We start from the raw sequence: 26,049 nt of genomic DNA on the forward strand, positions 1-26,049 counted from the left end.
GCATTCACGCTTCTCGACCCCTCGCCCCATCTTTCTTTCCCGTCCTGCCGCGCGGCCCGGCTAGGGAGCTGGGAGCTGAGGAGCGGTGTTCCCAGCAGCCCCTGCGACGTGGCTCGGGTTCCTTTCCACGCCGTCGCCGCCGCCCGGCGTACCGATCCAGACGCTGATTGTGCGCGGTGTGAGTGAAGCTTGAGGAGTACCCTGCCGCGAGGATGGAGGGGCCTTTGTCCGTGTTCGGGGACCGCAGCACTGGGGAGGCAATCCGCTCCCAGAACGGTAAGGGCGGGCGAGGCCTGCGCCGGGCCCGCGGCGGTGCGCCTCCTTCCCCGCCTCGCTCTGCCGCGGGTACCGTCCTTAAACGCCTTCCCTTTTCTGTCTCCCGACAGGGGCCGCCCGGGAGGGGCGGGTGGTGTCTCTGGACTCCGGCGGGTCTCGCCGCTTCTGGCGGCGGCGCCGTTTTCCCTGAGGAATTCCCGAGAGCGCAGCGCGGTTTTAACGGGAACTGGGTGTTAAAACCCCTGGGCAGGCCCGGCCCTGCGGCTGGGAAAGCGCTCCCCGGCCTTGAACGCTAGCTCCGCGAACTGACACGTGCGAGCCACACCTTGAGTTCCCTGGGGTCCGGGTGCCCTGCGCTTTTTTGTTCCGATTCTTGCCAGGAAACGTATTCCTCTCAATCCTCGGCCTCATTTTAGGGCCGTTAACCAGAGAAAACTAGTTTTAATTGCTAGTTTACCGATGAGCGAATGGCCATCGGTCACAATTCAGATGACTTGTCTGTTGTACCCCGTTGGTTATCACCTGCGGTAGATGCCGCGTCCCCAATGTCTAAATTCAGTTCTTACCCCACCTAACAATCTCTTATAATAAAGTTAACTGACGAAATTATTGTTGCATGTTAGAATGTGCGATACTTAAAATGAGTTTATTTGATTTATTTGAAGTCATGAGTGCCAGTCGATCTTACCGTTGATAGATTCCTAGTTTTTGTCATGAAGTCAGAACCTTTGGATTACCGGGTTTTTAAATTTCACTTTTGAAAACTTGTGGCTTTTAATAGGATTTAAAAAAAAAAACTTGGCGGAATCTTAAGGAAAAGGCTGATAGATACCATTTTCTCTTCTGTATGAAGTGGCAGAATTCAAATTACGGCTAGTAGGTTTTGACACTCGGTGTCAAGTGGAATTTTCTGGTTAGCTTCTTCCTCCCTCCCCCATATTACGCTTGTAATAACTGATTTCCAAATTAGGACGGATCTGTAGACTTAAAAATTCAGAGGCTCTCGGATGTTATTTACTTTTTTTAGGCTGAAATGATTGATTCTCTTGAAATCATAGGTTTTCCTTTTTTTACCCCCCCCCCCATTTTTATAGTCATGGCTGCAGCTTCGATTGCCAATATTGTGAAAAGTTCTCTTGGTCCTGTTGGCTTGGATAAAATGCTAGTGGATGATATTGGTGTAAGTACATTTAAATGTGTTAGTTTAAAGGGGAAAAGGTTCATAAATACCTCACTTTGTAAATTCTGATTTTATCACCGCTGGAATTGGAAGATGTAGTGTAGGTGAATGTATCGTGGGGTTGTGCTAATTTAAAGGATATTCTGTTTCTGTGGGTGATTATATCTTTTTTCCCTCCTTGGAAATTTCTTAGGATGTAACCATCACTAATGATGGTGCCACCATCCTGAAGTTACTGGAGGTAGAACATCCTGCAGCAAAAGTTCTTTGTGAGCTAGCTGACCTGCAAGACAAAGAAGTGGGAGATGGAACTACCTCCGTGGTAGGTAGACCAGTGGTTAAAGAGTTACTTTTTTTTTTCCCTAAAATTAAACTTAAAGAAAGTGAAGCCATATTCACAAGTAAGTGATCTGCTTTTGAGTCAGAAATAAGTTACATACTTAAGATGGGGAAAATTTAAGTTGTTTTGGGGGTAGAGATTTAGAAACAAAATTTGAAAACTCACTATAACTTCTACAATTCAGGTAAAAAAAAATTAATACAGTCGTTTTAAATGTTTCCACAAGTTTTTCCCTTGGCTTTAACAGTATTCATGCATCACATAGAGGCATGGTTTTTAGGTTTTGTTTTCTTAATGGTTTCATTTTAAAGAAAGTTTCCTTCTCCCCTCACTACCTGAGGCTTAAGAATTTCTAAAAGCTTATTTTTAAAAAACAAGATGGCTTTATATTTTAAATGCTGACAGACCATCTTAAGGATTCATAATGAGAGTTGGAGAAAGTTGATAAAGATGTGATCAATAACATGACATAAGCTCCTTAAAAATTACCCAGCACACTGATATAGTAGAAACACTATTATTTGGTGAGGAATAAATAATAATTTGCTCTAAAGAAACAAGCAATAGTTTGTGAGGAAAATGTGTTTCTAGATTAAGGCGTAATTTCCCTGCAAACACGCAATTTTTTGAAGTCCAGGTCATCTGAGCGGTCAGGCTCTCCTGTTAGCTTATGTTGAGCACTCCATCTTGAAAAGTAATGGATGTGTCTCCTGTACTATTGTACTGCAGAACTAGTTTATTTGCCAGAGCATTTTTCTGACTCCTGTCTGGCTTTAGCCATTTGCATATAAATCACTGTGTACAGTTGCCTTTTCTCAGGTTTCTAATAAGCAGTCATACATTTCTCTGCCATCATCATTCTGGTTACTAATATCTGATGCATGTTAGTGTTGTTTTCACATATGCGTTGCACATGATGAATGGCAGGCTCATATGAGAGCAATGAATGTTTTCCCTACAGGTTATTATTGCAGCTGAACTTCTAAAAAATGCAGATGAACTAGTCAAACAGAAAATTCATCCCACATCAGTTATTAGTGGCTATCGACTTGCTTGCAAGTAAGATTGTTTACATTCAGAGAAAATTTTGTTATTTGATGTAATAGTTATAAATAATCTGTGTTCTTTAAGTGTTCCAATTAATGACTAAATTTTATTTTGAAAAGTTGTATTTGTGTTTAAGTAGTAACATTTGAAGTAAGAAGTAGACTCAGTATTTTTTTCCCATTTGACTACCGCATTATCTCCTAATAATAGATTTTAGTGGCTATGCTAATGGGATAGATTAAAATTGCCATGATCTGAAGAGGGAGGGTTTATTTGTGTCCTCCTCCTATATGAAATGGCTGAACAGAAAACTGAAGCCTCCTGTCATTTTGACACAATGATAAAACAAAATTTTGAGTGAAATGTATTCTCCCCCACACTTTAAACAGGGAAGCAGTGCGTTATATCAGTGAAAATCTAATTATTAACACAGATGAACTTGGAAGAGATTGCCTGATTAATGCTGCTAAGACATCCATGTCTTCCAAAATCATTGGAATGTATCCTTGTGATGGTCCAGTAAAGTTTTTAAAAGTAAGATCTTGTGTTAGTTTTTGTGCCAGATGATGCTGTATTGAAACTTCTTTTTTCTAGGAGGAAAGGTAATACAAAGTGTGTGTAAAAGTAGTAGCAGATAGTGTTTAACAGTATTCTGACATTTCAGTGGGATAATTAATGCTTGTTTCTTTCATGAGAAAGCTAAAAGGAAGTGCCTTTGAATTACTGCTGGTTTTCATGTGTACCCACTGTTCATCCCAAGTTTCTTGTTCTCCTTAACTGATGGCTTAGAAATGGTGATTTCTTCGCTAATGTGGTGGTAGATGCTGTACTTGCTATTAAATACACAGATATCAGAGGCCAGCCTCGCTATCCAGTCAATTCCATTAATATTCTCAAAGCCCATGGGAGGAGTCAGACGGAGAGTATGCTCATCAATGGCTATGCCCTCAACTGTGTGGTGGGATCCCAGGGTAAGGCTTGTGATGTAGTTGTGAAATGAAAGCACTAAAGGTTAAAGTTAGCTTTTTGTGGGTTGCGTAACTCCATTTTCAGAAGAACTATCTTAAGATGTGCACTTACTGTTCTTAGCGAAGCCCAGAGAAAAAGGAAATGGTACATCGTCAGTTTCTCTTTGTAACTTACATGTAACTTAGGAAGATGCCAGTTATAAGAAAGTACATGTGTTTAGTGCCATAAGCATTTGTTCCTAAGGTTAAAAGTAATAAAATCTAAATTTGTTTATATATAACAATTTAAAATCTCTGTGCAACTCTAAGGAAAGGAGTGTTTCATAAAATGTAGCATTGATATAGTTACCATTGAAGGTACTTACTGCTGTGTTCAATTATAGGCATGCCCAAGAGAATAGTCAATGCAAAAATTGCTTGCCTTGACTTCAGCCTGCAGAAAACAAAAATGAAGCTTGGGGTACAAGTGGTTATTACAGACCCTGAAAAACTGGACCAAATTAGACAGAGGTATGTTGAGAGATTGATTTTTGACCTGGGAAAGGAGTGTTTGTAAATTGTGGGTGTTTTGGAGGACTTTAAAAATTAACATTGAAAACCAAAGTTAAACTGTTTTGCTTAAACTTCCAGGAAAATTAGAAAACGTGGTGATGTTTTAAGAGAGATTTAGGTGATGATAACATGAAAATCAACTTTTTTGTGAAATTTTGGTCTTATAGCGTGTTCATATTAAGAATTCAAGATACAACCAGAATATGTTTCCTCAAATAAGCAGTACAAGAACCAAGCAGATAGTGGGGAGGGTATAGCTCAAGAAGTAGCCAGTACCTTCTCTAAAAATAAATAAACCTAAGTACAACACCTCCTTCCCCCAAAAAAGGAACCAAGCAGATAGTGTTGACTGTGTGCCAGGTTAGGGAGTGGACACGGCATTATCTATTGCTTGACAAGCTAGAGGATGTGCTCTTCTATCTTCTAAATCTGTGTGTGTACTGTTCTTTCCTTAACTGTCCCCATCAAGGGTCAGTCCTAAGAATGAGTGTTCCAGATCCTGTTGCCGCCTACCTTTAGAGTCTTGCTTCATTACTTTTTCTCAACTGCATCTTCAACTACTAGTTCTATCCTTCATTCCTTTCTCGAATCCACATGTAACCGTCTTATCCTTAAATAAGTGTCTTATGCACACATCCTGTTCCAGTTACTCCCTGTCCTTCCTCATCCCTCTATAGCCAGGTGTTGCAAGATTGATTTACACAAAAACTTTCCTGGTGCTTTATTTGTCGTACCCTTTTCAGGTCTGTTCTCCAGTGTAGGACCGCTTGCTAACATCATTTCACTGCTGTGAAATTCACTACACACATTCAGTCTTCACTTGACCTTTATCAAACCTTTGACTACTTCTTGAAAGACTTTTGGAGGATAGAGCAGTTTTGTGATACTACCCTGTCTGTATTCCTGTGCCTGGGGTGGCCAGACATCTCTGCCAGAGACTCCCAATTCCGCTCCTCTGAACTCCATACACGTGTGTTTGATTGAGTGCCTCTTAAGCCTCTCCAAGTCAGTATGTCTAAAACTGAACTTGTGATGATACCTCCACATCTGCTCTTTGCCATTGTAGTGTTAGGGACCTCTCCACTCAGGCAGAAAACTAGGAAATATCCTTAATTCCTTTTTACCTAATACTCTTTGCCTTCTGATCTGTCACAGAGTAAAATGTAAAATGGCTTCAATTATCTACATATTTCAAATCTATCTCTTTCCTATAGCTTGTTTGTGGTTTCCATACTATTTCTGGCTGCCTTCTGGAAGTTTTACCTGAACAGCTTCACGTTCACCTTGTTAAAATCTGAACTCTGTTTTCTTATCTGCATCCTCCCGCCCCCCCCCTTTAGTATTTATTTTATTCCAGGAGTCAGTGGCTGAACCTCCCAAGTTACCCAGGCCATAAACTTTGATTTCTCTGATCAGACCATCTGTTTTCATTAGATGCCCCCTTTCCTTCAGTCTATCTTTTGAAAACGCAGATTGGTACTACTACTCTTACTTAAAAATATTAAACTTCCCCCCAGTCCAGACTCTTACATCCCTACAAGGTTCTTCATTTTCTGGTCCTACCTGCAGTTTCACCTTCCACTACCTCCAGACCTTCAAGCTTTCCTTATCCCACCTGCCAGGCTGGAGTTGTGTCTTATGTGCTTGTAATCTCTTGTGTTACCCTCTGTAGTAACACTGCCCTGGAGTTTGGTTGACGGTCCATCTCCCTGCCAGATCCCCAACGGCGGGGATGCTGCTTCCTTCTAACCACAGTTCTTGGTTAGGAACTCAGATTGGGGTGGTGGAGAGCTAACTGGTAATTTTTAATCACTTGAACTTTTCTGTAAATTGGACTGATCTAAATTCTGGTCACAGAAGGGAAAGAATAGTTAATTTAACCTGCAATCTCGTAAAAAAATACTTAATGAAGTTAGAGCTATATTTAATATAAAAAACACAGATGGTAACTGTGGGTTACTACTCAAATACTTTGTCTTTATAGAGAATCAGATATCACCAAGGAGCGAATCCAGAAGATCCTGGCAACTGGTGCCAATGTCATTCTAACGACTGGTGGGATTGACGATATGTGTCTAAAGTACTTTGTAGAGACTGGTGCTATGGCAGTTAGAAGAGTTATAAAAAGGGACCTGAAACGCATTGCTAAAGCTTCTGGAGGTACGTCTCCTGCCAGCTCTCAGGTACCCCATGTTACCTCACGTGACCATGTCTCTTTATATTGGAGGTTAACTCTAAGCAGCTCCAAAAACATAACAGTTTTTACTTTTTCCTCCCTTAATGCTTTGTGCTACAGATGTATGTATACAGCCATTTCTCCTGTAACTGGGAAAGTTCTTTAACTTTCTTCACCTAGAAGTGATGTAGTTCCATCCTAGGATAAAAGGACAGTTGCTTGCTTGATGCCTAACTGTAAACCTTAAACTTGCGTTTATACATCATTTCTATCGTAAATACATGTTTCTGAATCTAAGGTAGGATATGAAAGTATTCATGGGAGAAAAATGTTTACAGGTCTTTGTAATTATTTTAATAGCGACTATTCTGTCAACCCTGGCCAATTTGGAAGGTGAAGAAACTTTTGAAGCTTCAATGTTGGGACAAGCAGAAGAGGTGGTGCAGGAGAGAATTTGTGATGATGAACTGATCTTGATTAAAAAGTAAGAGCTACTTGCTAAATTATAAAGCTAGAGATTTTATTAAGGAGTAAAAATAGATCACCTTCCCATTTATTTGCTGCTATAGTCTCTCAGTGACATGAGCAGTTATACGCATGGGATAGAATAATGTTGGACCATTGTAAATTGAGATGGACTAACCATTTCATCTTTTTTGCATGGTCTGGACATTGCTTCCATGTGTAAGTATCCCGTTAAACAGGATTTAACCAAGGTGCTTATAGTGAATTTCTGTGTGATCTTGTTCAAGTGTTGATTTAAGAGTTTCATTGTTTTTTTTTAATAGCACTAAGGCTCGTACCTCTGCATCAGTCATCTTACGTGGGGCAAATGACTTCATGTGTGATGAGATGGAGCGCTCTTTACATGATGCTCTTTGTGTAGTGAAGAGAGTTTTGGAGTCAAAATCTGTGGTTCCAGGTGGGGGTGCTGTAGAAGCAGCCCTTTCCATATACCTCGAAAACTACGCGACCAGCATGGTAAGAACATCTCAAAGCCTGTTTTCTTTTGAAGAAGGGCATGGGAGATGTCTTCAGCATTTTGTTAATATGAATATGCTTCGTCTGAGACCTTAACTGGTGGTGTGGGTTTTAATATTCTTCCTTTTGTGAAGACTCTTCATTGTCTGTCTTCTTAGGGCTCCCGGGAACAGCTTGCTATTGCAGAGTTTGCAAGATCACTCCTTGTTATTCCTAATACTCTAGCAGTTAATGCTGCCCAGGACTCCACAGATCTGGTTGCAAAACTAAGGGCTTTTCATAATGAGGCTCAGGTTAACCCAGAGCGCAAAAATCTAAAATGGTAAGGATGCTTTCCCTTTTTCATTGTCATCTGTATGTCTTGAATGGTAGTTTGGTTTTGTTTTAAACTCATGAAAGATGATGACTAGTGATTATGTTAGGTGTGTCTTTGTTAACAAATCTGATTCCTAATCTCTCCCTGCTTCTCTTTACCTACAGTAGGAAGGTCCCACAGAGGCAAAATGGAGATTAGTTTTGGGTGATACATACCTATTTTTAAGCAACCTCCTAAGATACTAAGTTACGCTTAGAAGCAGTTTCTTTATTACCATCCATAATTTTCTACAACTTTCAGTGCTGAATTTTATCCATAATCAACTGCTTTAGACTTAAAGGGGTCTCCCATAACATCCCAGCCTTTCCCAAAATGACCATCTGGATGGAATAGCTGGCATTAATGAGCCACCTAGTCAGCTTTTAAAGGGATGGGAGGGGGTGTGTGTTATATAAGGCGCTCTTTAATATTCTTTTCCTGAAATTGCAGGATTGGTCTTGATTTGGTCAATGGTAAACCCCGAGACAACAAACAAGCAGGAGTATTTGAACCAACCATAGTTAAAGTTAAGAGTTTGAAATTTGCAACTGAAGCTGCAATCACTATTCTTCGAATTGATGATCTTATTAAGTTACACCCAGAAAGCAAAGATGATAAGCATGGAGGTTATGAAGATGCTGTGCACTCTGGAGCCCTTGATGACTGATCTGATTTCTTTTATTTATAACAATGTTAGATGCAATTTTCTTGTACCTTGAGTATTACACATTAAATTGCAGCAAGCTGTCAAGCGTTCGGTTTCTTGTGAAATGGGACATCATTCCCATCCTCACTTTGGTCCTCTGACTTCACATGATTCAGTATTGATTAGCTTAAAAATGAGGTTCAGGTTTAGTTGAAGCATAGTTAATTGTTAAGCAGTTTCATGCTCTCTGAACACACATTGCTATTCCCATCCCACCCCCGACGCACAGGGCAGCAACACCACGGCGTCCACCCTTGCGCTCCATCGTGTGTAACAGGGTGACAAGGATCCGACAGCCAGATGCTCCAAGAGGATGGCCCAAGGCTATCGCCCCTCCTTCAGTGTTGACCTAAGGGGTAAAAAGACAGAATTAAAATCCTAAACTTAAATTTTTCCCTGTAACATCACACCAGTAATCTACCCTTTCAAATTCAATTTTTATTTCAATTGCTTAGGAACTGATTTATGCCCCTGTGACATCCATTCTGTTTTCGTTTAGAAGATTTGGTTGGGAAGTGAGTCCCAATAGGAATTTGCCTTGTTTCAGCCATTACCGTATGGCCAGTACCTGGGACATACCTGTACTTTGCTATTTACAGTCTTAAAGTTGCATTGTGAATGTTAATTTGCAAGCTCTCGTCCGGACTACAGGCTCATGTTTACCTTCTCTGGGTTTAATCCAAGTTCTTTAGTTATTGCAGCAGACACGGCTGCAAAGGCTTCATTGATTTCAAATACATCAACATCCTCCAGTGACCAACCTGCTTTTGCAACCTAAAAGAAAGGTTAACAAAACAGCTCTAAAAACTCATGACCCATTCATTGTAGATGTAAAACAATATTGTATACTTAAGGATCTCAACCCAAACTGCCACTTTTGAGTTGTTCCTATGTCAGCCTAGTGGTAACACATTTTGCCTTCGTGACACTAATTCTTAACGGTTAAGGATTAAAACATCCCTTGGAAATGATAAAGTATCTTAAAATTTGAACCAGTAACATGTATGTGTACATGAGGTGGTATGATAGTCCCCTAAGAAGCATAGGATCCAAATGTTGGCTGCTCTTCGTGGCAGGGAAAGAAGACTACAGATGGATCTAAATGAAAAAAGCTCATTTAAGGCTAAAGGGAAAACTTGAAACAACACAAATGGAGCCTGATAGGCATGAACAGGAAAACAACAATCAAGCTCAATTTTGGTGCTTTGGAGTGGGAAGGACCTTAGGGCAGAGGTTAGTAGGGGTCTGCAGGTTATTGGTCTGGTCCTGAAGGGTTACAGCAACAGAGTGAAGGGCAGGTGCTAACGTTCAGAACTATACTCACGGCTTGCTTTATTGCTGGAATTGGTCCTGTTCCCATAATGGAAGGCTCCACGCCTGCTTGTGACCAGGAAACTATCTGTGCTAAAGGTTTAAGGCCACGATTAGTAGCTTCTGACTGCTTCATGAGAACCACAGCTGCAGCACCGTCATTGATTCCTGTAAAACATGGATGCCTTGGATTTCCAAAGTACTGCTCGTTAAGCTATATATTTGTATCTGCTTTCTCCAACACCTGAAGACGAGTTAAATTAATCTCAACACCTCTTGGCAGTCACTTGCCATAATTCAGACTTCACGTTGTAATTAGAAATGGTCAGTTTGGCAATAGGACATAACACAGCAGAACAATGCAATGGGAGGGAGTGAAAGAAAAGCAGTGGGGGGAGGGAGATTAATGAAAAGAAATGGAATAAATAGCCCAAACCTCACAAGAGGCATTGGGAGTTTCTGATTTTGGAAAAGTACAAAGGTAGTACATAAATTCTGGAGTTCCCTCATTTGCTTTTTTGTGTCCTGGGATACTGTAGGGTAACCAAATCCATTTCTCAGTATGTATAGGTTAAGTCAATAATGAAGTAGGGAGAAACATGATCAAAACTACATTTTTCCCTAAAGCAACTGAAATAAGTTTTAGAATAATTTGTATAAATAATTGATCAAATGAAAAGTATTAACTTGGCAGACCTAGCAGAAGATGGTATTCTCCCAATTGCCCTTCAGGAAATCTAACCTGAAGCATTAGCTGCGGTGACGGTTCCTGTTCCATCTGTAAGAAAGTAAGGCTTTAGCTTAGACATGTCTTCTATGTTGCTCCCATGGCGAGGAAACTCATCTGTTTTAACTTCAGTAAGACCTGCAAAAGGAGAACAATTACCAAGACCAGCACAGAGATGGCAGGCAGTGTCTTGGGAATGGGGGATTCCTCAGGATGTGCAAGGATTCATACTTGGAAGAAAGGTTTATCATAAAACATGGTCATTCCAATAGGAGGAAAGTACACACTAATACGAATTATTGGATGTTCAAACACTAGCACTGTCTTCATGAGACATTTTGAGTGTTTTCTGTTTCCACATCCATAGCCCTTTCTGAGGGAGGCAGTTCAGGGAGTTCTTTGTGCAGGTTGCTAAGGTTTGGGGTATAGGTCTTGGCCGGTTACAACTGACTGGATCAGGGGTATCAAAGCCCATCTCATAAAGGCTGGATGTAATCAGTGTCATTTATCGGTAACAACTTGACAGGAGTGTTCCATATCAGAGAATAGCAAACTGACCCCCCAAAAAATCCACCAAGAAATATGAAATGTACACAGGAGCAACAGGAAGTAATGGGCGTCCGCGTCCCAGGAGACAGCCTACAGGGGCAGAGAGGTCGGCTGCTGCCTCCTAACCGCTGTGAGCCAGAGCGCCAATTTCTCATGAAATCTGCAGTATCTGCACAGCAGTGTGGATACTCTGGGGCCAAAAGTGGATGCCGACACTGCCTCCATGTGTCCTCCCCACCCCACGTTCAGATGTATCCTCAATATACTGCTTGCAACCTGAAGAACGTGAGCTAACACCATTTTTAAACATTCCTACGTATTCTTTTGAATATTAATATTACTCTCACCTATCAATATCCACATTGATATTTAAACTGTTGACTTATACACTCACCTTTTCTAGAAGATACAAAAACTGATACAATCTCTTTGTCAAAATGGCCGGCTTTCTGTGCATTCTCCGTTCTGTTCTGGGACAGAACTGCGACCTTGTCCTGGTCTTCTCTACTCACTTGCCATTTTTTGGCTACATTTTCAGCTGTAAAAGAAAAAGTAAATGAAGCAAAAACCCAAACATTTTTCAGTAACTGGCTTTTGGTAGCTCAAGTTTCTCACATGTAAACGAGCACTGACACCAGACACTAGAGGCTCACTGGTGGCTGAGACAGCGCTCGGTGGCGATCTTGCCTCCCACCTAATGTGGGAAAGTTGCAGTGATCCTTTTTTTTCACTTCACAAACAAGAATTTTATAAGTAAAACACTGATGAAGGAAATAGAGGATGATACAAAGAAATGGAAAGATACCGTGTGCTCTTGGATGGGAAGAATCAACATCATTAAAGTGGCCGTACTACCCAAAGCAACCTACAGGGTTTGCAGTGATTCTTAGGAAACCATATTCTTTATTTGCTTCTCTCTTTTCTATAAAATAAGAAACTTCCAGAAATTTCCTTCATGCAGCTTCACTAACTGCTTTTATTTTTGGCCCCATCTGCTTTCTCTTCTCTTTCTGAACCTTTGATGGAAGGTTGTAGGCATCATGCCCCTTTATCTCTAAATTTTAATTTCAGTGTATATTTCTGCCCCCCACCCCCAAAAGGCCATTTTCTTATATAACCACAGCTGCCAAAATCAGGAAATTTAACAGCAATACTATACTGTCTAATCCTTGGTTTATATTCAGTTTCACCTATTGTCCTAATGATGTCCTTTAGAGCTGATTTATTTGTTCAGTCCAGTATCATCCAAGCCAGGATCATGTACTGCATTTCACTGTCAATCCCTTTAGTTTCTCTTTACTTGGAACAGCTCCTTAGACCATCTTTGCGTTTCTTGAAGGGCTGGGGCCAGTTCTGTTATCAGATGTCCTCAATTCAGGTTTGTTTGACTGGTGTTTCCTAGAAATTAGCTGACGTGGGACAGCCCTGAATGGGGCTTGGTCTTCTCGTTCAGTCTCGTCGGGATGCCTGTGCTAGTTTATCTCAGGTGACGCTGGTCTTGCTCACTTGATTCAAGTGGCGTCCACCATATTTCCACGCTGTAAAGTTACTATTTTTCCATTTATAATTAATCGGTAATTTATGGGACATCATTTTGAGATTATAAAAATACCTCCTTAGCAAATTTCACCCACTGCTTCTAGCACTTATTCATTACTTTTTTAGTCCATTTACATTTTTATTTTTTCATTTATTACTTTCTAGCCCCAACATTCCTTCTGTACATACTAATTGACATTCTACTGTAGAGAACTCTTCCTTCTCTTTCCATCTACTATTACTTACATCAGCTAGGATCATGGATTTTTATTTCATTTAATATGTATAACCCACTATTATGATTATTTATTTTAACGCTCAGATGTGGGCGGTAGGAATCCTTTTGACGTGTCCCCATGTGCTTGCTCTAAGCACTTCACTTCCTTCTTTTTTTTTAAGCATTATTGTCCTAACCTTGGAATGAGCCATTTCTCTAAGGATCCCTAGTTCTTTTTTGTGGAGAAAGGTGTTTAGAAACAAAGATCTAGTTGTTGGCACTGCTCATTGCTACTAGCATGTCACTGTTTCTGTGTGTGCTCATTAGGACTTACGTACACATACAATTTACAGTTGAATATAAATACACACGGGGTATCTGAATGCAATCTAACGCAACTGCGTTCTTCCTTCTTTCCATACTTGAAACTCCCTTTGACAATGGTGAGACGCTTGGCTCCCATTATCCTCAATATATTCACTCATTTGCTCAAACCTACAATATACAGAAGGTAGTTTCAGAATTTGCTACCTGTATCACTGGAAAAGCAAACCTATTAACTAGAGTTCAGTATTTGTTTACAGCTTTTTTTCTTTTTTTAGGTAAAATGGAGTGAAATACAAAAATCTGAAGTGTATACTTCCATGGATGTTGACAAATTCACACAACTGTATATCCCAAATATGTAACATTTCCACCGCCCCAGAAAGTTCTGACATCCCTTACCCATCCCCCTTCCTTGAAGCAAATAATGTTCTGATTTCTATCACCATAAATTATAAATGCAATTCAGCATCTTCTGCTCAGCATTGGGTTTGTCGTATTCATGTAGCTGAGTTTATCACTGTTTGTTCCTTTTTATTGCTGAGTAGGTACTCCATGGTATGCATATACGACTATTATACATTCTCCTGTGGATGGACACCTGGACTGTTTCCAGTTATTGGCTAATATGAATACGGTTGCTAGGAACATACTTGTGCAAAGGTTTTAGTGATCAATGTTTTCATCTAGCTTGGGTAAAGAAACTATCGAATCTTTCTCCAAAATAGTCATACCATTTTATACTCATTCCTGCAAAGTATGAGAGTGGTAGTTCCTCCACATCCTTGCCAACATTTGGTGATATTTTCATTTCAGTCTTTCTAGTGGGTGTATAATGGTACCGTATTGTGGTTTTAATTGGCAATTCCCTCATAAGTAACGTTGAGCAACTTTTTATGTGGTTATTGGTCATTCATGGGTCACCCTTTGTAAAATACCTATCTGCCCAAATTTTTAGCTCATTTTTCAATTGGGTTTGTCTTTTTATTATTTTTATAGGAGTTCTTTGTATATTCTAGATGCAAATCCTTTGTCAAATACATGTATGCTGAATGTTTTCTCCCTATCTGTGACTTGCTTATTCACTTTCTTAACAGACCTCTGATGATGAGCAGAAGTTTTAATTTTTAGTAGTCTAATTTATGAAATTTTTCTTTTTCTTTTTTTTTAAATGGAGGTACTGGGGTTTGAATCTAGGGCCTTCTGCATGCTAAGCATTCACTCTACCACTGAGCTATTACCCTCCCTGTCTCAAATAAGCTATTCTCTTATGCTGACTTCTAGAAGCATTATAGCTTTAACTTTTATTTTTAGATCCATGATTTATCTCAAATTAGTATTTGTATATAGTGTGGGGTAGGAGTTGAGGGTCATTTTTTCTATATGAGTAATTTGTTATTCTAGCACCATACATTGAAAAAGCTTTCCCCATTTCATTCCATTGGTACCTTTGAGTCTATTTCTGAACTCCCTATTCTGTTCCCCTGGTCTACTTGCCTACCCTTATGCCAAAACTACACTGTCTTGATGACTGCAGCTTTACAGTAGCTTTACAGTAAGTGTTAAAATCAGATAGTGTGAATCCGTCTATATTCTGCTTTGTCAAAATTGTTTTGGCTATTCTACGTGCCTTCCACTTCCATGTAAATTTTAGAATCAACTTGTCAATTTCTAAGAAAAAGTCTGCTGCAATTATGATGGGACTACACTGGGGCCATAATTCTTTACATATTTTTTAGTGACTGTCCAGGAATTATAATATAGATCCTTAATTTATTACATTCTACTTATAGTTGATACAGGCATACCTTGGAGATATTCTGGGTTCACTTCTAGACCACCACAATAAAAGCAAATATCACAATAAAGTGAGTCACACAAGATTTTTGGTTTCCCAGAGCATATAAAGTTATGTTCATACTGCAGTGTAGTCTGTTAAGTGTGCAACAGCATTATGTCTAGAAAAGAAAAAGTACGTACCTTAACTAAAAAACACTTTAGCAAGCTGTAACATCAAAGATCCTTCTGTTTCATGGTTTGTCAAAACTGTTTTGGCTATTCAGATCACCATAACAAACATTATAATAATAATGAAAAATTTAAATATTGTGAAAATTACCAAAATGTGACACAGTGACATGAAGTGAGCAAATACTGTTGGAAAAATGGTGCTAACAGACTTGCTTGACACAGGGTGGCCACAAGCCTTCAATTTGTAAAAAATACAACATCTGTGAAGTACAGAAAAATGAGGTACACCTGTTCTGGGTCTCTTCACATAAAATTGAATAACCTTGTAACAGTATAGTTTTACTTCCCCTCTTCCTTAGTTCTATTACAACCATGTATGTTGTAAACTCTATAACAGTGCTGTGCTTTTCGCTTTAAACAGCCACATCCTTTTTAAAGATAAAGAGAAAAAAAGATACCCTTTCCTACTTACCGCACAGTTACAGTGGTGTTCTTCCTTCCTTTCTGTAGCCAAGCTTCCCTCTGGTGTCAATTCCCTCCCGTCTTTAGAACCCCCCTTAGTACTTCTTGTTACGTATGTGTGCTGACAGCAAATTTGTTTTACTTCATCTTTAAAAAAGGTCTTTATTTCACTAATTCTTGAAGAACACTTTTACTTGATGTTGGATTCCATTGTTTTTGATGAGTTATCTATCATTCATATTGTTGTTCCCTTGCACAAAAATATGTAGTTTTTCTCTGGTTGATTTCCTTTTTTTTTTTTTTTAATCTTTAGTTTTCATGTTCAGTGGTTTTACTACAGTTTACCTCAGTACAACTTTTTTCTTATCTTTCTTGGTGTTTGAACTTTGTTTTTCACCAAATTTGGGCATTTTTCAGCCATTTTTAAAAATTTTATTGAGTTATAGTCAGTTTAAAATGTTGTGTCAATTTCTGGTGTACAGCACAATTTTTCAGTCATACATGAATATACATATATTCATTTTCATACTGTTTTTTCACCGTGAGCTACAAGATCTTATATGTATTTCCCTGTGCTACACAGTATAAACTTGTTTATCTATTCTATATATGCCTGTCAGTATCTACAAATCTTGAACTCCCAGTCCGTCCCTTCCCACTCCCTCCCCTCTGGCAACCACAAGTTTGTATTCTATGTCTGTGAGTCTGTTTCTGCTTTATATTTAAGTTCATTTGTCATCTTTTATCAGCCATTATTTCTTCAATGTTTTTTTCTGCCTCATTCTCTCTCCTCTGAGACTCCTATTTCATGAATGTTAGTCCACTTTATTTTGTTCCATAGGTCATCGAGGCTCTGTTCATTTTTTTCTCAGTCTTTTTTCTTTGGGTTCTTCAGGTTGTATACATCGCTCTATCTTTAAATTCACTGACCCATTCTTCTGTCTCCAACTTCCTTCTAAGACCATCCAGTGAATTCTTTATTTCAGACTGTGAACTTTGAAGTTCTAATTTTCATTTGGTTCTTGTTTGTACTTTCTCATTTACTGCTAAGATTTCCCCCAGCTGTTCATCCATTATGATCATATTTTCCTTTATATCTTTAAACATGGGTAAAAGAGCACCTTTAAAGTCCTAATGCTGCTAATTCCAGTATCTATCACTATAAGGATCAGAGTCCATTAGCCGTCCACCTCCAAAGCCCCCTCCCAGCTACAGGCTACATATCCTACTTCTCTGAATGTCTAGAAATTTCTTATTGCATGCTGGACATTATAGCTGATTTATTGTTGAATGTCTGAATTTTATTACCTTTAGCGAGTATACTTTTATTCCCAAAGGCATTTAATACACTGGCAGACCATCTTGATCCTTTTGAAGTTTGTTTTTAAGCTTCCTGGTTTGGGTCTAGAGTAGCCCTTACCCTCGGCCCTACGCCTAAACCGTGGCCTTTCTGAGATGTCAATGGAGTGTCCATTGGGTTCAGGTTTCTACTCAGGTTGGTTAAAACCCCTATGTCTCTTAGCAATCTATGAAATATCCATTCAATTCACAGCTTCCTAGCAGCTGTTTCTACTAGGCCTTGTAGAGTGTTGCCCTGCACATACATAGCTAAGCATCTGACCAAAGGCTTAAGGGGACCCTTAGGCAGACTTCTGGAGTTCCTTCTCTTCATAGCTGCCTTCTCTCCATTCTGCCCCACGAACTCCAGCCATCTCAGTAGCTCCAAACTGCTCTCTGCCTCCTCAGTTCACTGGGGTCGCTGGTCCCCCAGACAGAAAGTTTAGAAAGCGCTCCAGGTTGAAACCTAGCGATAGCGGGCCTTTCCCTTTCAGGAATTCTGGGTCTCGCAAGATTGCTGGCGGGCATTTGAAAAGAGTTGTTTGATATGTTTTGCCCTGTTTTACACTTCTTTATAGTATAAGGTGTGGTCTTTACTAATAACTGTATCATGGCCTGAGCCATTATCTTTTTTTTAAGCAACAGAAATTTATTTTCTCACAATTGAGGAGGAAAGAAGTCCAAGATCGAGGTGCCGGCAGGTCTGCTTTCTCCTGAGGCCTCCCTCCTTGGCCGCCTTCTCACTGCGTCGTCACATGGTCTTCCTTCTGTGCTCACATCTCTGGTGTCTCTTCCTCTTCTTATAAGGACACCAGTCAGACTGGATGCTAAAGGCCTCATTTTAACTTAAATACTCCGTGAAAGACCCTAACTCCAAATACAGTCACATTCTGGGGTCCTGGGGGTTAGAACTTCAACATATGAGGTTTGGAAGAACAGAATTCAGTCTATAACACCTTAGAAAGGGCTTGGGAGCTGACTTTTTAATGACCGTCTCTGCTGAGGCAGTTAGCTGGAGTATCACACTTTGAGAAACTCTGGCCTAGACACTCTGGCAAGTTAGGCCCTGGTATGGCACACGCCACCTTGCACAGTCTTCCCACGAGCCCCAGCCTCCTCTGCTGTGGCTCTCACTCACACAGTGATGCAGATGCCTTGAGCTTCTCACTGTTCCCTATGTCTCCAAGTCCTTCCTTCCCTCCGTGCATTTGCACACACTGCTCCCTCTGCTTGGAATCTTGCCTTTTAATCCCTTACCTTTTTCATATGAGTACTTCTCATAGAATCAGAGTCATTGCCACACATATGAGCAAGGTGCTTAACCTCTCAGGGTTTGTTTCTTTACCTCTAAAATTAAAATATTCTTATGTTTTATACTTGTATGCAGTAAAGATATGAGTTCTTTTGATCTTCTAGCTGCTTTGCCAGTAAACCTAGACCACAGAAGCCTTCTAGATGGATGAAGACTTGACCGTGTAGTACAAAGAATATAGAGTTAGGTACCAGAAGTACTAGTTTATCTCTGATATTGCCTTTGCCACGAAACTACTATTTGTGAACCCTTGTTTCTTCATTTGGTAAAATGAGAGACTGATCCAGAAGAACTCTGAGGTACCTCCCACCTGTAAATTCCCTGACAGTCAAGGAGTCACAAAGGAGAGAGGAACTATTTCCCCACTTTGGTTCAACAAATGAAAACTATCCCTGTCACCAGGAATATAAAATGATTAGGACATGGGCCTCACATCTGCAAAGCTGGTGCTTATACAGTCTTGAAACTTTTCAGTTAGTATGTTTTCAGCCATGTCTGCCTTACCTGTGATGCCCATATGGTAGTTGTGAAATGCATCAGTAAGCCCATCACAGAGTATACTGTCAGTTAGTGCTGTTTCCCCAATCTTGACTCCTGTCCTCAAGTGAACCAAATGAGGAGCCTGGAAACAAGAAACACGAATGGATTAGGCTTAGTCATAACTAGTCCTCTTCTTAGGATCCCACTCAAAACTATCCAGTCATTCCTCAGTCTTCACCTAGTCTCCCTGGTGACACATCTCCCTAGTTCCAGCCCATCGTCCTGCTCACCCAGGGCCTGAAGACCCCTGGAATCAACAGACTACTCCACCCTACCTGCTCTTGGGAACCCATTACTCTCCTCCCTACCCATTTTCTTTTTCCATCAAACAAACTTATGCATTCTGTGTCCCATTTCCTTAAAAACCTCATTTATCCTTTCCAAACAGGCAACTACTTATCTGTTAAATGAAGAGCTCATCTAAGAGCTTAAGTGATGCTAACTATGTGTTACTTATTTAGATGCGAAATATAATGCCTATAGTGAGAATAATCAGGTTGCCCAGTTAACTGACGGGAAGAGATCTCTTTGTAGGGAGTCCTCTTAATCCCCACCAACTCAACAGCAGCTATCATAGAATGGGAAGTCTTAGAGTCAGAAGGTTTGTATTTGAATCTTGGCTCTGGGCCTAAGTTTCCTTACCTGAAAATTGGGAATAAAACCATCTAGCCTCTGCTAAGGGCTGTTATGACAGCATGTTTAAAAGTACCCCATAAAGTACTACACGGAAACTAGTACGGTTCCACCAGAATCACTCTGATTGTGTTTGCTACCTTCAGCCTACCTCCTCCTGAGCCTCAGCAGAGGCTGGGCTGAGCAGGCCTCTGCCTAGAAGATCCCCAGGTCAGACCTTGAATTACCTGCAGGAAGCAGGGAATTTACTTTTTCCTTTTCACGCTGTGCCAATTTAAGGGATGGATCTTGGTGAAACCAATCTCGTCCAGCAAGTCTATCAGAGAAGGGCACCACTCAGTGGTCCTCTTCTTCACATTCTACATTACACGAGGTCAACAAAATTTGGTCCCTGGATTATGAATAAATACATACAATTTTTATAAAGGAGTTAAGTGACAACATCTGTTTTTGAGTTCTCCTCACAATGAGAAAAAAATTTAAAATCAAGGATCAACTGCCTAATGTTATAGGTTTAATTCAGAAAATATTTTATCCTTCAGTAACATTTTAGAAAAAATATATTTGGATTTCCCAACCAATTTGAAGAGTAATTAATACTCAGGTAGGGATCAAGGCTGGATCCTTGTTTACTTGTTCCCTGTTTGGTTCCAGCTCTAATAAGTGTCTGTTTACTCTGCGTTGCCGTGAACATGAGTTAATCAGCTGGAGGTCAGTGAAAGCCATCTCTTCAGAGGCCTTACCTTGCTCATACTTTCCATGCCTCCTGCAACCACAATGCTGGAGTCTCCTATCCCTATTGACTGGGCTGCAAGGCACACTGCTTTTAGGCCTGATCCACAGAGCATTTGGCAGCTCCATGCTGGAACAGAGTAGGGGATTCCTGCACCCACACTGGCTTGTCGAACAGGATTCTGCCCACAACCTAGAAAAAGAAAAACAGAGGCCTCTCAGCAATCAAAGAGAAAGATGAAATGTTTGGGTGAAAGTGCATCAAAATCAGGATACTGCCAACTGGGTCTCCTGCCACTTCCCAGCCCAGCCAAGTCAAATTCCCGGCAGAGGGAGAGGCCTGTATGCACTTGGCACCTGTCACAATCTAGCCCTTGAATATGTGTTATCTTGTGGTGTTCTATAGATATTTCATGGATATCGGCTTTCTTCTCGACAAAGAAGTTATCAAGGAACTGTCTTCTTGATCCTTCGATAGGGCTTGAATAAGCACACATTCCCTTATAAACATAAGGGAGAACTTGGGCATTATTCATGCTTCTAACTAGGGCTATTTGCTTCCACGATCACAGCTTAAGATATCCTGGAGGATAAGAGGGTTATTTAAAAGAGAAAACCTCTGCTAGGAAGCACTTCTTTTCTTGCTTAATATTCATCACACCATGGTTAACTGGTTATGTAACAAGATATGTACGAAATCGGAATTGACAAATACTTTTCTATAATTCAGCTGTGGGTACTTCATTCAGGGGATGGGAAAAAATATATCACATACTTAAGTTAATCAAAGTAGCAGAGAAGGGGATGGAGCTGAAAGTTTCAAATATCTTCAGCCACTATTGTCTGCTATCAAATGGTGAATGTTCACACAGTGGTCACTGTATTGTAAATTTCAGATATACCCATACTAACACCTTTCCTTGGTGAGTTTGTTGGAAAAAATTAGCAAATAGGTCACTGAGAAAAATTTAGAGATTATATTCATCAGTGTTATTATGTAGGATTAGGCTGGAAGCCTAAAATTTGAGATTGAAAATAGACGCAGGAAAAATTGTTAAAAAAAAGTATCAAAATATTCTCTGAATTAAACTCATAGAACACTAGTTAAGAAAAAGATTAATCTTATTTAAGGCTCCTGCTTTTTAAGCTACAATGAATTCCATGTGTATTTAGGTAAATAACCCCTTTATAAAAATTGTATGTATTTATTCATAATCCCCATCTCCAGGTACTTAGAGTTAAGAAATGAGTACTAAATATAATTAATTAATGTTTTAGCATTTAACAAGAAAATGAGCCCCAAGAGGATGAGGGTTTCTATCTGATGTGAACACTGTTTATCCCCAGCTGACAGAATAGTGCCTGGAGCACAGCAGGTGCTCAGTATTAGTCACGTGATTACAGAGGGCACCTGGGCTTAAGAGGTAGGACAAGTGTGGGTGATGTGATCCTGGATAAGTCGCTCGACCCCTCAAAGTCTCATTTACTAATCTATAAAGTGGAGATGATGTGATCCGACGGACTTACCGAGAGGACTAAATGAGGAAATGAAAGGGAAGCACTAAGTACAGTGCTTTAAAGGCCCAGCACGTAGCAGGTCTTCAATAAACGCAGCTACTATTTTTATTGTGTGGAGATACCACAGAGGTGAGATGTGAAAGAGATAACAGAGAAACCAGGAGTGGAGGACCCCGTGGTAACTGAGTAAGTCTGAGCCGAGGGTCTGGGAAGGAGAGGGAGTAGCCCAAGGGTGAGCCACCTGAGGGTGTTACTCCTATATTTTAAGGCCTTGGAGAGTCATGAGAAACTGGTGTGCTTTGACTTTAAGGTCCACAAGGACAAGAAGGGAGAGGAGAATTAGGAAGAGGAACAACACAACTACAAAGTAAATACACAGAAAAATGGGCCAGGTCTCAGATAAGGTAAGGACAAAAGCCAGCTGTAAGTGAGTATGACCAGTTTCAGCAGGAGTAATCAGAATTTATGCTACGAGCCAACATGAAACTAGTTATGAAAAACCAATTAGGAGCTGTCAGTGGTCGCAGGTCTATAAACCCAGTGGGACTGAGAAGTGAAGGGGAGCACTCCGCTGACTCACCTGGAACAGCCCATCCAGGGGTGATGCGCCCCTCTCTGGGAGGAATAAGAAGTGCAACACACCTGGCCCCCTCAGAAGCGAGCCCTCAGGGGCAAGGACTGGCCTGCGTGGGTGGAGCCCTAGCCCCAGCATGCAGCACAGGTGCAGGGCACAGAGGAACTCACTACTTCTTTACTGAACATGTGACACTTTAGGGAAATGTGGAAAGCGGAGCATACTCTCCGATGCCTCCAGCCGACCCTGCTTCTAAAGAATGAAAGGGCAGTGGAGGACGGTGATCTGGGTTCATTCCGAAAAAGCATATTAAAGACGCTTAGTGTTCAGATGGGGAGAAGTTACCGAGGGGCTTGGCAGAGGGGCGACAGTAAGTATTCTACCAGAGGGAACTTCCTAAATAAATTTATGGAGGCAAGTTTCTGTATAGGGGCGGGGGCAGGGGCGGGGGTGGGGTGGGGTTAATGGGCTGCTTCCAATAAATCTGAACTTTGAATAGTTACCTGCTGCCAAAACATGTCCAAATATGACCTCTGACACCTCTTCGGGAGCCACAGCAGCCCTCTTCAGGACTTCTCTGATGACAGTTGAGCCCAGGTCATGGACAGGAACGGAGGACAGGGCACCATTGAAGGAGCCTAGAACAGAAGCAAAGGCGAGGGCGATGGAGAGGGCGCCCAGAGCAGCGGCGGGCCGGCGAACTGTGGGTCTGGAAAGAAGGAGGGAGTGGCCCAAGGGCAGCCACCTGAGGATGTTACTCCTATATTTTAAGGCCTTAGACAGTCATGAGAAAGTGGTGTGCTTCGACTTAAAGGTCCACAAGGGCAAGGTGAGGCCTGCACAGGCGCCCACCGCATCTCGTCTGGACACGGAGAGGAGAATGTGTGACTCGCAGAAGCCGAGCCCGGGGCAGTAGTCCCCGGCGCGCGGGAAAGACGTGGACCCGCGGGTAACCTGCCCATTCATTCCCCCTAGTCTGAGCGGATGGGCGCGGCCCACGCTTCCCCCAACAAAAGGGGTCGACACTCCCGCGCGTCCAGGCTCTTTGAAATCTACAGAGCACTAAGGACATTTGGGCAATTCTCAGTAAACGTCCGGTGACCAACTCGACCTGGGCCCAGCGCCGGGGTTCAAACCACCGAGCGGCCCCGCCCCTGAGACCATAGAACTGAGGTGGCGCCTCCTAGAGCTGGCCAATCAGGGGCCTCGCGCGAGAGAGCCTCTCCCCGTCAGCCAATGGGAGAGCCGGGAGGCGCGGTGGCCCTACCCAGGAAGCCAATAGGAGCACACGGAGCGAAGTGGCCCTCACAGCGCGAGGAGGGGGCGGGGAAGCCGGGCCAGCCGGGGAAGGCGCGAGGCACGGGGTTCCGAGAGTCCAAGAGGTTCCGGGGGTTCCTGCGACCGAGCCGGGAAGAGCCTGCAGCTCAAACCCCGCGCGCAGCCCGTCAACCACTCACCTATGGCGGTCCGCACCGCCGAGACAATGACCACGGGGTCCGAGCCTGCATTCATCCTGCCGCACAACCGCCGCTCGAGCTACTGTGGGCTCCGCGCAGCCAGCTAATGAGAAAAGTCCTGTCCTGTTGCTGACTAGCTGCGCCGGGGGGCGGGGCCTCAGGCAGCCCCGCCTACCGCCTCCGCGGGCGCCGGTGCGCAGGCGCGAGGGCGGAGCTGGGCGGGGCTCGGGGTTGCGGGGGGCGCGGCAGCGGCCAGGGCAGAGGGTTAACTGTGTACCCCAGAGCCAGAGGAGCGCTGATGAGCGCAGCCCACCGGCCGTTCAGACCCGCCTCTGAACAGCCGAGTGCTGTAGTTTCTGTCTTGACGTTTTTGTTTTGAGGTGGGAAGATTGTCTTTCTTGAACTTAATGTTTTTGGAGTCAGTGAAAAGTATGGTGACAGAAGAGGGTCACGCGTTCAGCCCAGGCTCTCAGTCTCGATGGCGAGAATTAGGTGTGAAATCTGCCAGCTACAGGCCTTGGGGCGGTTGTGACCTGTGCTTTTGCCCTTTTGGCGTCCAAAGTCCCTCTTTGTTTTGCTGATAATTAATTATCCCTTCAATTAAAGGTTAACTTGGTTCTCTGTGTAAACCGTAGGTGGACTTCATGCCCTTCTGTGGGGTTGGCACCACTTGCCTTTCTTCCTTTTATTTTATTTTATTGAAGTATAGTCGATTTACAGTCTTGTTAATATCTGGTGTACAGCATAGTGATTCATTTATACATGTATCTAATTCCTTTTGATATTTTTTTATTATAGGCCATTACAAGATATTGAATATATTTCCCTTTGCTGTACAGTAGGACCTTGTTGTTTATCTATTTTATGTATAGTAGTTAGTATCTACACGGCTTGCCTCTCTTATCCTGGAAGATCAGCTGTAGCGGTGAGTGTGTGAGGAACCGCAGTGTCCCGGTATCCCACAGATCAAAAGAATTTCCTCTGGTTGATAATATGGACAATAATGGACAATCTGGCAGGAGAGGAACCTGTGATAACCAGTTGAATCACTCTTCTGTTTAAAACCTTTGACAACATCCTATCCACTGTTGGGCAAAGTTCCAAATCTTTCAGAGCTCTCTAGAAACCTCAGTACCTGGCTCCCACTTAGCCAGCCTCAGCTCTGGCTGTTTTCCCCTGGACACAGCGCACAATCTAGTCTAGTCTCCCAGAGAGAACTTACTTTGTCTTATTCTCTCTAGCACTTAGAGCAGTGTTGGTCGCACACTAGGGATTTACTTAATACTTATCAAATAGATGTTAACGCATTTTCATGATATTATCTAAAAGCTTTAACTGTCCCCAAGAACTGCATGAAGCCCCATATAGAATGGTTAGAGTCTGCTACAGATTTAAAAGTATTTGAGTAATGATTAACATCGGACAATCATCAGTTGTTAATATTGGCAAGGGTGTTTGAGTAAAGGGTAAGTACTTGGTGGGGCAGTCAGTGATGGCTGGAATGTTAAAGCTATTTAGAATAGACTTGAATAGACTTGAAAAGAATAAAATAATGCCATTTACAGCAACATGGATGGACCTGGAGATTGTCATTCTAAGCGAAGTGAGCAATAAAGAGAAAGAAAAAGTACCATATGAAGTCACTTATATGTGGAATCTAAAAAAAAAACACACACAAATGAACTTATTTACAAAATAGAAACAGATATAGAAAACAAACTATGTTTACCAGGTGGAATGGGGGTGAGATGGGATAAAATGGGAATTCGAGATTTGCAGATACTACTATATATAAAATGGAAAAACAACAATTTTCTGCTGTATAGCACAGGGAACTATATTCAATATCTTAGTAACCTATAATGAAGAACAACATGAAAAGGAATGTATGTATGTATATGTATGGCTGAAACATTATGCTGTACACCAGAAATTGATGCAACATTGTAAACTGTATTTCAATAAATAAATAGAATAGACTTGGTGTTTTTCACCTCTTTCCATGAATCCAGTTATAGTGACTGATTCTCAACATTCATTTTACTCCAAATAATTGGTCTTAGTCCTGGCCAGTTGTTTCAGAACGGACATGCCACCCAATCTTGTCCGCAAAGTGTGAAGGGAAGCTTGCTGGGTGGCTCTGGGAAAGGTGTTCTCACTTCTGACAGATACAAAGATGAATCCTTCTTCTCTTTGGACATTGTAGTGTCTGGGTGTGATACCTGGAGCTGTGCACCCACTGTTTGAGCATGAGGGGACCCAGC

General features: G+C 41.6%; 2 protein-coding genes and 2 non-coding genes across 4 annotated transcripts; 3 read left to right on the plus strand and 1 right to left on the minus strand.

Annotated features, from left to right (window-relative positions):
- The first annotated feature begins 32 nt into the window (after positions 1 to 32).
- Positions 33 to 8,626, plus strand: TCP1 (t-complex 1). Its single transcript, XM_031456639.2, has 12 exons — positions 33 to 276; positions 1,371 to 1,456; positions 1,650 to 1,778; positions 2,758 to 2,855; positions 3,233 to 3,343; positions 3,633 to 3,814; positions 4,195 to 4,321; positions 6,348 to 6,523; positions 6,900 to 7,023; positions 7,328 to 7,520; positions 7,679 to 7,842; positions 8,326 to 8,626. The coding sequence occupies exons 1-12, from the start codon at positions 213 to 215 to the stop codon at positions 8,540 to 8,542; spliced, it is 1,671 nt and encodes a 556-aa protein (XP_031312499.1). The 5' UTR covers positions 33 to 212; the 3' UTR covers positions 8,543 to 8,626.
- Positions 3,017 to 3,156, plus strand: LOC116154545 (small nucleolar RNA SNORA29). Its single transcript, XR_004138519.1, has one exon. It is a non-coding gene; the product is annotated as a small nucleolar RNA SNORA29 (small nucleolar RNA).
- On the plus strand, positions 7,085 to 7,214 carry LOC116154544 (small nucleolar RNA SNORA20). The gene has a single exon (XR_004138518.1). It is a non-coding gene; the product is annotated as a small nucleolar RNA SNORA20 (small nucleolar RNA).
- On the minus strand, positions 8,083 to 23,942 carry ACAT2 (acetyl-CoA acetyltransferase 2). Its single transcript, XM_031456642.2, has 9 exons — positions 23,786 to 23,942; positions 22,832 to 22,966; positions 20,248 to 20,429; positions 18,836 to 18,953; positions 11,563 to 11,706; positions 10,635 to 10,757; positions 9,906 to 10,060; positions 9,245 to 9,355; positions 8,083 to 8,930 (listed from the first exon to the last, which is right to left on the minus strand). The coding sequence occupies exons 1-9, from the start codon at positions 23,838 to 23,840 to the stop codon at positions 8,760 to 8,762; spliced, it is 1,194 nt and encodes a 397-aa protein (XP_031312502.1). The 5' UTR covers positions 23,841 to 23,942; the 3' UTR covers positions 8,083 to 8,759.
- Between the last annotated feature and the right edge of the window lie 2,107 nt (positions 23,943 to 26,049).

Source organism: Camelus dromedarius, chromosome 6 (genome assembly GCF_036321535.1).
Source record: "Camelus dromedarius isolate mCamDro1 chromosome 6, mCamDro1.pat, whole genome shotgun sequence".
NCBI lineage: Eukaryota > Metazoa > Chordata > Mammalia > Artiodactyla > Camelidae > Camelus > Camelus dromedarius.